Source organism: Spermophilus citellus (genome assembly GCF_964194105.1).
Source record: "Spermophilus citellus genome assembly, chromosome: 2".
NCBI lineage: Eukaryota > Metazoa > Chordata > Mammalia > Rodentia > Sciuridae > Spermophilus > Spermophilus citellus.
In genome coordinates this window covers 160,350,378-160,361,241 of record NC_138183.1, presented here as the reverse complement: position 1 = coordinate 160,361,241, position 10,864 = coordinate 160,350,378, and the positions used below count along the sequence as shown (strand labels likewise).

The window sequence follows — 10,864 nt, the reverse complement described above, 5'->3', positions numbered from 1 at the left end:
GTTGATTGCCCTATAGCCATTTGACCTCAGTCACAAACTTTATTTGTCTTCCCCCCTCCTAGACTCTGAAGCCCAGCCCATCTTGACCCTACATCAAGGTGTCTGAGTCCATCCCAACTACCCAAGTCTCTGGCAGTGCAGTGACTCAGCAGCAAGCCTGCTTTGCTGATAATCCTGCTCTTCCTGTAAGTTGCAGCCTTTCTTCTTATAGGACTCACTTTGCTCTTTTATTGTTGCACCAATTGTTGTTTCTTTGTTCATAAGGTTGTTTTCTTTTTTCATTTAAAATTGGTGAAATCCTCCTCCATGAACCTTTGTTTTTCCTTTTTTCTTTCATATATATATATATATATATATATATATATATATATATATATATATATATATATATATTGTCAATGAACTTTTATTTTTATCTATATGTGGTGTTGAGAATTAAACCCAGAGCCCCACCCGTGCTAGGCAAGCACTCTACCACTGAGCCACAACCCCAGCTCCCTTTTCTTTCTTTTTAAAACCAAGCCCATTCCATTTTCTACTAGTTTAAACTTGGCTCCTTGACTTGTTCCCCCATGCTGGAGTATTTTTCTTTTTCTTTTGCTGTGCTAGGGCTAGAACCCAGGGCCTTGCAAGTGCCAGGCAAGTGCTCTACCACTGAGCTACATCCCCAGCTCTTGAGTACTTTTCTAATTTCCCAGTTCCTTTGAGATTTAAAGTTTACCTTGCTCACTTTTTCAGAGACTGGAGTCCTGAATCCTGGCCCTATCTTTACTACTTTTTAACAGAATTATGCCTAAACAAGCAATCAGAGACTGGAGAGTCATCAGGTGCTCCCTTTGTCCAAAGGCAACCTGAGTTCTTTCTACCCACCAGGCACAGAAGACCTGAGGACAGCACAGGGAGCGAGACAGATCTTGCATTCATAGATATTAAATTGTGGGAAAACAAACACATAAGCAAATATAAGTCTAGGTGATGAGTATTTTTCCATACTTTTTACTGGTGCATTACAGTTTAACATAATGGTGGGATTTGTTGTTACATATTCATACATGCACACAATATTAGGGGATGAGTATTATGAGAAATCATGCAAGCTCCATCTGCCCCATTCTTACAGCTTACCCATGCAGAACCTCCAGCTCATGTGAATTTCCTTCCTGAATCTGTCCATGAGAACATCCCTGAACATTCCCCTTGGCTAAAGCAGTTCCCATCAAAACTCTTCATAGAATCTGAGTTTAGAGCTTTTGACAACTAAGTTGTAAAGACAGTGACTAATTTTATAATGCTGGCTGGGAATCCTTGAGCAATTATGGGATCTCCCCTTCTCCATGGTCATGGGAATCTTTCCCTTGCTTGGGAAGCCCCGGACTCTACAGTACAACTCACAGGATTCCCTTAACTTCCTCTTCCAGTCACCAAAAAAAGTAACAGCTGGTTATTTATAGAAGCTATCAGAAAGGCATGGACAAAATACATGTCATCAATAAACATACTCTTTTAAAAGTGTTTTTGACTAATGAAGCCAAAGCACCGAATTTTAAATTCAAAAACTAGGAGAGAGTATAGAGTAAAATGTGAATCTCTCATATAATCTTTCTTTCCAATTACCAGTTCTCCTGCCCGTGGACAACCAGTGTTACCAGTTTTTTAAGTGTTCATTAGAAAATTATATGATTATGTAAGCAGAGATTTTCTTTAACACAAATAGCAGCACAGTATCAATACTTGTCCTCAGTAGCAAAGTGCTATCTTATATGCATTTTTCTTCTATTATTAGGAGTTCATTGTTCTCAAAATTCGTCTGTTTACCAAATGTGGTGAAGTTGGGCAGCTATCCTATCAGGCTCAGGTAGAAAATCCAGCACATGACTGTATGACACTAACCTTGCTATTCTGGCTCTCTGGTGACCTTATCTGGTGTCCTCCCACAATTTCTGGGGGAAAAAAGAGTCATGCTGCTAGTATGGAATCTTGTGGTTAACCATGAAAAGAAAGAAGCCCTGAGGTTGGTCAACAGAACATATCTCATGTCCTCTAGTTTCCTTTCCCTTAGAACTCAGCAGCTCTAGCCAGTCATTGAAGTTCATGGGTAAAGTATGCGTTTCATCTCTCTGTGTCTTTCCTCTACACAGCATGTGCTAAGGCTTTTGTTGAGTAATGATGACAAAAGAAGCTAGACATGTTACTGATTGTGGAAATTAACCAGAACTTCTCTAGAAGACATAGAGGACACTGCATGGAACATCACAATATTCACCTGGCTGTGTGTGTGAAGCACTTCTTTGACTAGAGGAAATCAGTTGCTGACTGAAGAGCTGGAGATGGTACATCGAGAGGACTGCTGGTATTGTTTCAACTAAGGTAAGTTTTGGTAGAAATGGTAAAAGCATGAGGCTTGAGAGTAGGAGAAATAACTCTTCTGCAGCCCCAATTGTAGCTATACTACATTGACACATTTCCAATGAGAAAATTCCCAAGGACAGCACCTGGAAAACTCTGAATTGAACTAGAAGCATTTTCCTGGGCTGTATAACAGTTTTGAACCTGAGATATGAGCCATTTGAAGCACCTAGAGGTCTTAGATAAGGTGGCTGGGAAACTGGAAGCCCCAGACTAAAGCAGCCACAGTGGGATGGGACAATCATCTAGAACTCTTGTCTTTTATGGCTCAAATGTGAAACCAGATGTGTGGTAGTCTGCTGGGGAGCTACATTTTAAAAAGCAGAAGTGTTTTATTGCAACCATTCTCCCCCGTATCTGTTCTTTCCAATGTATGTGCTTTTAACTAGTAAGGCTGTCCCAAGATTTTGCCTTCTATGGAGTCATGGCTACTTGACTCCTTTAATCATGTGCAATTCCAAGTTGCAATTTAAGATTCCTACCTGATTATAAAACTAAAATACAATTTTTTTATCCAGAATTGGTAATAGCAAAAGTGCCATATTTGTCCAATGCCTATTGTGAAGCTTTACTATCATTTTATTCTCAATTTTGCCTTTTGCAAAATGAAAAGTGGGATCACATGAAATAATTTCTAACTTTCCTTCCATCATCTTAATACTCAGAGCTCATGAAAATTCTTCTCTATATATTCCCTTTTCCTTGTAGATAAATATTAACTGGCAAAAAAAGAAAAAGATAATATAAGAGGAATTCCCTAATGTTCATTTAACTCAAGAGTCATAGAAACATTTTATTTGTATCAGAATTTTTTTTCAACTCTGGTTTACAAAGATGAACAGTCATACCTGGGTTTTGTTATAAAAGAGACCATTTTAAAGTTTCATACTTACTTTCTCAATAGCAGATAAGGGCATCATTTACCAAACTATCTGCTTTTCCTACATAATACTGTAACATTTTCATGTGCATATCTCAATATTATCTCAAGTTTCTGTCTTAGGCCAAGTGATCTAAATACAAAAAGAGTAGTTCCTCTACCTTGCCCTCCCACCTTTTTTCCCTGTCAGTAATACTTCAAGTTTCACATTCACAACCATTAAGTCATTCTGGACTTCTCCCTTTTCCTAAGGGCATTCAATCATTCACAAAGCCTCTGTGATTGTTAAATCACAGTGGATCACTTACCTGTTTCTTCCTTTCCTCTCTCACTATCTATACCATAATTATAGGTCAGTTCTGCCATATGAGCTTTCAAATTTGTTTCCCACCCCTTTCCAAACCATCCAATAACCAACAACCATTAAAGTGTTGGTCTTCCTAGAATAGGATAGTCTCCACATCATCTCTTGACAAAACCCTTCACAGATTCCCAACGGTATATAGGATACATAATCTCTTTCTTAGTGTGTATGTGTTTCCCTCTCTCATTTTGCAAATCTCTGTAATTTTGTCCTACTTTTCCTCTCTACCTTTTTCTTATTCCTGTCCCCCATATTTCCCTGGCATTCCTTGTTTATGCTGTCAGTTCCACAGATCTGACCTTCTTTATCCTCCCACTTATCAAAATCCTATTCATATATCACAATCCAGACCAAATCCTCATTTTCAAAGCCCAGATTCATCTTCTTTGTTTTTTTACCTATACCAACCTGATGTGATTCCTCTGTTTTCTGTTACCTTACAGATTTATTAAGCATGACACATATTTGAGACTTTTATAAATTATTATATTTTCTTAGTTTTCTTTTAACTTCCATGTGCTTTCTATCTTCCCAACTAAATAACAAGGTAACTAAGGAAAGTTACAGTATCTTATTCACATAATGGGTCTTGATTCTGGAGTCAGAATGCCTGAATTTTAGTTCTTATGCTATTGATCATTTATTGAGTGTAATCATGTTCTCAGTTTTCTCATCTGCAAAATGGAAATGAGTTTTCCCCTCTAGGAGTTTTGAAATAAGATCACACACATGCAAAGTACTTAGAATATCTAAAACTTGGTAAGCATTTGTTAAATGTTAGTTATTGACTACTATTATTCATCTTTCTTACCTCCAAAGGACCTAAGCAGAGTGCCCTGATCTTTAACCATGCTTAATCAATATTGAATGGAACTCAGTGGGACTGAATTGTAGGATAGAGGGCACTGTGTGGGTGGTATTTTGTGGAATGGGGAAACTATCTGCCATCACTAAAATCATGCCATAGGTTGTCATTTACTGTCAAATCCAGCCTAAATCCCTGCTACTCTCTAATCCTGCTCCAGAAACTTCTGAGAGTTTGGCCCAGTGAACAGAGGCTGTTTTCCTAGAACATCCTACCCTTTCTGGCAATAAAATCTGACCCTGCAGCAGAGAGCAGGTTGCTAGTTTTCCCAGGGTCCTCAAGGTGCTACGAAAAAATGTAAACCACAAAAGTCAGCCTCCTGTCTACAATTTTATCAAATAAGCCTCAAGATTGGCCTACTAAAGTGGAAAATGGGCTCCATTCGACACTTTCCTTTCATCTTACAGGTAGAATCAGTATGCTCGTGGGCATCAGTCAGAAGGACTGATGCTCCCATCAATAACAAAAGAGCAATAGATGCTAATCAAAGAGATGGAGGCATTCATGCTGTTCAACTGAGCCATATAAAGTCATTTTTTTTCTGTAAATAATATTAAACAGGAAACTATAAAGTTTGGGTCCCCATAAATATCATGGATACCACTACCATTAAGTAGCCAAAATTCAGGCTTAAGCCATCTACTAAGCCCTGTTGAAAACAATGCAGAGGCAAGAAATGATTCTAAAGATGAAAAATGTGATCAAAAGTGGTGTAATCTCAGATAAACACTCCAGCGTCGATTTTTTATTTTATTACAATAAACTGGATTATAATATCCAGCTCACCTGGCTGTGGTGACAATTAAATGAGATAAGGCATTTAAAGCAAACTACTACGGACCAAGTGGCACATGGTAGCCACACAGTCCACTAGGATCCTCCCTTCTCTCCAGAAGCAGAAGCATCCTGCCCAGAGCTAGGAATGATGATCTTGGTAACTATTCCACAGGCAGGTGAATAAGATTATTTGAACATTCCTGAAATGTTGACCTAGATTGTTGGGTTCATAGAATAGGAAGGCTCTCGGCTCTCAGAGTTGTTCACACTTGCAACTTAGGTGCCCACCTCAGTACAGAAGGCTGTTTCTTCTCCATCTCCTGAAAGAGATCTGAATTTATTCTGGGTTTAACCTTGATTTTGACATGATTGCCATTTCCAAAAAGGCCAATTTCCTTGTTGAAAGAAGTCCTTCCTGAGGGTGAAATCTCAATAGCCTCATTTGCTTAAATTTCCTTAATAGTCTTGTTTATGCAGGGTGTGGTTTTTTTTCCCCCCTCCGTGTAGAATATAGATAATAAATAAACAACCACGGGAAACATGCCCTAAGAAGGGAGCCCGTTGATTCCCTTGATGCCCAGAGCATGATCCGTGTTGCTGGGCGGAGAAGGTGTTGACCAGCCCAGGCGCACCCTCGGGACAGCTCTGCGGGAGCGGCGAGGGGAGGTCGGGACCCCTGGGTTGGGCCGGGAAAGGGAATGGGTGAGAGGGGAGGAGGCGCGGGAACCTCGGGCAGCCCCAGCAGCCGGGTAGAGCCCGACAGGTCCCAGCAACTCCCCTCACCCTTCTCCACGCCTCCCGGGTTTTCCCCCTGGCTCAGGGTTTCCTGTTTCAGTTCTCGGCGATCTCCAGCAGCAGGTGCTGGTTTGCCAACCTCGGCTCCAGAGGCGGCGAAGGAGAAGGAAAAGAGAGAAGGGGAGGAGGAAGCGGCGCGCGGCGGCGGCTGCCGGCGGGCGGGCAAGGAGCGAGGCGGCAGGCGGCCGAGGCGAGTTCGCTCTCGCCGGCGGAGCAGCGGCGCGGGCGGCGGGCCGAGCCGAGGGCCGGGGGCGCGCCCGAGCCGGGGCCCCGGCTTGCGGCCGGCTGGCCGGGCGGGCGGGCGGCATGGGGAAGCCTCCCTCTTGCCCTGCGCCCTAGCGGCTGCCGCGGCGGCCCAGGGCTGAGGCGAAAGGCGGCCGCCTGCCGCAGGGCCCCGGGGCTGCCCCGGCTCCCAGAGCATGTGATGGCTGCTGAGAAGAGACTGCAAGTAGGTTGAGCAACAGATCCCGGCGCGCGCGACTGTGGGGTGTGAGCTGTGCCAGCCGTGAGAGGGGCGCTCTGGGGCCGCGGCCCGCTTAGAGGGCGAGCGGACGGGCGCGGTTCGGCGCGGGGAGGGCCGAGCTGGCCGCTGTGGCCGCGGGCCCCGCCGCCCGCTCGCCGCTTCCTCGCGGGATTGGCCATGCCGGGTAGCGGCCCCCAGGTTTGTCCTCCGGGTAGGGGGTTGGGGTGCCGACGGCGGCGAGAGGGACGCTGAAGGAACGGACGTGGGGAGGCCAGGGGGCCGGGAGGCCGCGTCTGGACGCCGGGCTGGGACCGGAGCGGCCGAGCCGGGTGATCTCCAGGCCCAGGCGGGTCGCACTGCCCGAGGTCGAGTCGCCGAGCTCCCGCCACTCAGGTGGCACGGAGCGGAAAGCCCAGCGCATCCTCTGCGGGCGGCTCCGGTCCCGCCAGGATTTCGGGCGAGGTGAGGCCGGTGTCCGGCCCCGCGGCCTAGGGCACTGGTCGGCTCCCTCCAGGCCGGGGGCACGGCGGCCGAACATGGAGGCGGGCTCCGGCGTCCGCGGTGGAAACGGACCCAAAGCTGTGCCGCTGCGGCTCGGACCCTCGCGCGCTCGTGGGGTGAGGCATCAGCCGACATCTCGGATCCGGCCCCAGCCGTTCGCTTTTATTATCCATCGCTCCATCCTACCACCCCACTCGGCCGGTCCTGATGAAGACCCCTCACCCCTCCCGCGTCCCTCCTTCTCCCTCTCTGCTCAGGCTCCAGCCCAGTTCCCTTTCACACCAGGCGTTCCTTTTAGCTCGGCTACTTCACATGTTTAACTCCTTACAAAGAGGTGCTATAGATATAACTTGGAGAAATGAATCCCGCTTTTCTTCCTTAAACTGTTTCATCCTTTACCGCTTAAAGTCCTGAAAAACAGAGGTAGCTTCCAAGTACTGAGTTCTCTTAACTGCGCCTCTTGCCTTTTGGGTACCCGTTAACAGTCCTGCATTGTGTTTTGTGGTAAAGAGATGAAACACTAATCTCGATTTAGGGAAAGTTTTCCCATTGGTTGCAAGACTGTTGGACTATCTCCAGGCCCATCAGGCGCTTATTGATTCAGTGTTTTTTTGTGTTTTTTTAACCACCTTAGAATAGATGCAGATATCCTTGGGCCTGAGTACTGTATATTCAGAAATTTGGGAAGGTTGTTCAGTTCTTATTTCCTCACTGAGTTTTTCATTTTCTAATGTTAATGTAAACAGAAAATAGGAAATACGCCTCAAATACATTTTTTGGACTTTCCAAAAACCATAGAAAGTCAGGAGTACAGAGGGTTTGAGTTCCATTTATTTCATCTCTGACATAGGCCAAAATTCATTTAGTTTTAGTACCGTATCTTGAATTTTTTTGTATTCTCTGATGTTTGAATATGTAGATAGCTGACTAAATATTTGTAAAATAAATTTTACTGTGACAAGCTCAGGAAGATGACTATTTTAGACTTGCCCCTCTATACACCTTTTTTCTAATGTGGCCTGCTTATATTAAGTTACCTAACTTAGTCTCCTTGAAGGTACCATAAAAATATCATAGTTGACTAATGAATCCATAATTCAAAATGTTTGAATATCTTTATTTAAAGAATGGTTTTACTTTCAAAGTAAGTTGCAGTTCTTCTAGTATTGTAAATGTACTTAAACATTATAAGCAAAATAAAGTGAGTTGTTTTTTTTTCTGGGTATTGAACCCAGGACCTCCCACATTCTAGACACTCTACCACTGCTCTACTCCCATAGCCCAAAGTAAACTTAAAACAACAAGAAAGAGATAATTATTTTACACACACGCACCCCATTTAATAATCAAAGTCTGATGGAAAGTAGTATAATGGAAAATATTAATGGATAGAAAACAGACACTTGGAATGCTTGTATGCTGATGGGAGTTTTATTTATCACTTCCTTTTACTAAGTTTTTGTTTTAATTACCAGAATAATAAAATATTCTATATTTCAGGCTTCTCTGGAGCTATGTTTTGATGGGTTGCATCTGCCAAATTGGACCCCAAGTGATTAATAGAAATTGTATCTTTAAAACATTTTTTTCTCATTTTTTACTTTGCCCTGATTCTAGCAGCCCACAGTGATTTCTACATTTATTTTTTAATTAATATAATATATGTATAAGGTGTTATCATTTTATATCTGCTTAGAGGTTTTCATTGTTTTCTTATATAAACTAGAAGAATTCTTTGATTCTGATTACATAGCAGTTTTTTAAAAAACAAGTAAGAAAAGTTTTGTCTTTTTAGCCTTGGAATATATTATTGTAAACGAATCTGCCAGTTACTGCTCATCTTGTTCCCTTGGCAAATAATTTAATATCAGTATAGGTGCTGAGTAAGACCCCTGACCTCTAAAGGGATAAATTACAAGGTAGGATTCATGTGCATATACCTGGGTGGGAGCCATTTCCAAGTAAGTAAATGAGTCAATGAGCTGTAGCAGGAAAGCAGATAGTGGATGGACCTGCATCTGAAGCTTGTGGCACATTGGAGTAGTGGGTGATTAAGAAGGCAAATCTTGGGATATAGTTTGTAAGATGGTCAGCAAATAATATAAATGTATTAAATCACTATTCCACATTTACACCTAAAATATTGAGATTCTGGTTTCTACATTTGATCTTAAATCTACCAAATGTTCTTAAAAAAAAACTTTAAATGTTAATATACCTTATGGGCCTGCAGCATTTGTCCACAGTTATTACTAGCAGAGAGTCCCAACTTAGTTCTCCTTAAAACAAAAATTAAGGTCTCTATAATAATAAATGTTAATAGATTAATCTTTTAGTTTAAGGTTTAAATAATAGAATAGAATGATCTTACGTGGGAGTTTGTTTCTAAAAAGACATAACATTTTCCTATATACTTGGAATTTTATTGTTGATAGCATTTTGAATTCCACCTTCCCATTCCTATATAACAAACTAAGGATTTTCTTATGACATTCAAAATATTTCAAACATTTCCTTCCTAAAAATGGATTATTTTTATGTAATCATTCTATTGCAGTTAGACATGTGTGCTTTTCCCCCAATATTTTAATATTATAATGATATGAATATCTCAGTAAAAATTTTTTTCTTTAGTATGTCTTTCGGATGGATTCCAAGAAATAATGATCAAAGAGAATAAGCCTTAAAGTTTTTGATGGTTTTTTTAACCAAAAGTTGTATTGATGTGTATATACCCATTAGCAAAGAGTCAGAGTGTTGATTTCACCCCATGTTTACACTCATTAAATACTGACTTTTAAAATCTTTGACAATGTGTTAGATGGGTATTAATCTCTAATTTTAATGCTTACTTTTATACTTATATTGTAAAGTACTGGCATGTGGTACTATATTTTAAAGTACTGATGTGTTGATTAAGAAAAGTAAAGTATGGAGGAAACTTAAGTTCATGTGAAATCTCCTCACCCAGAAATAAGTTATGTAAATATTTTAGTCAAGATTGTTCCAATTATTTGCATTCATATTTATGTAGTTTGCAGAATTTGTACATGAACTTTAAAGTAAAAACAAATGACAAGCATTTGTTTTTCAAATTAAGCAATTCAGAAGTAATTGCTTAATTCCCCATTTTCGAAATACTATATATTTCTTCATAATACTTGCAGATTAGATAAGAGCTGTTTCTTCCTCATTTCTGCTTTTTTCTGTCTCTGCTCTTCATCTATTAAAAAAAAATTACCCAGTGTATAGACTTGTCCTGAGGATTAACCAATGATCTGTTAGTGATGGTTATGACTGACGAACAACAACAACAATAATAGATGGTTATGATGATTATGATGATCGTTACAGAGCAAATACACAACTGATAGTCAGGCATTTAAAAATTAACTTAGAATATATTATGTGATTGCTTGAGGAAGAATATACATTTGCCTTTTAAGAATATAATTAACTTCAATTACCTCCTTTAGCAAGGTAAGAATATTATAAACATGAATTTTCCAAAATACCAGTTTTTAAGAGCAAAACATTTTTCTCTGTTTTAAAAGGAAGAATAGTTCACATTGTATTTTCCTGTTTTCAAATAATATATATCCTGTGATATAAATTATTTTGAGAGGTAACAATAGCTAATATTTATTGTTCCTTAACTCTATGCTAGGCACAATTTAGAACTTACATTACGTAATGTAGTTTGATAACAACTATATAAAGTGTATGCTGCACTTTTATTTTCCTGCCTTGCAGGTGATGGAACTAGAGATGCTAAATAACTTGACCTGAATTATTTAGATTTCTAATTTACCC

General features: G+C 40.9%; 1 protein-coding gene across 5 annotated transcripts in view; it reads left to right on the top strand.

Annotated features, from left to right (window-relative positions):
• Nucleotides 1–6,150: 6,150 nt before the first annotated feature.
• ZC3H12C (zinc finger CCCH-type containing 12C) overlaps nt 6,151–10,864 on the top strand; it is a 62,172-nt gene continuing 57,458 nt past the window's right edge. For 2 of the 5 annotated variants that reach the window (XR_014018842.1, XM_081266655.1), the window contains exon 1: nt 6,203–6,535. Coding sequence is in view for 3 of the 5 variants with exons in the window: in XM_081266655.1 (XP_081122781.1) it covers nt 6,512–6,535 (24 nt within the window). In the remaining 2 variants the exon portion in view is untranslated. Of the gene's footprint in view, nt 6,536–6,568; nt 6,749–6,771; nt 7,168–10,864 lie in introns of those variants that run through there. The other 3 variants (XM_081266658.1, XM_081266657.1, XM_081266659.1) reach the window with 3 other exon arrangements.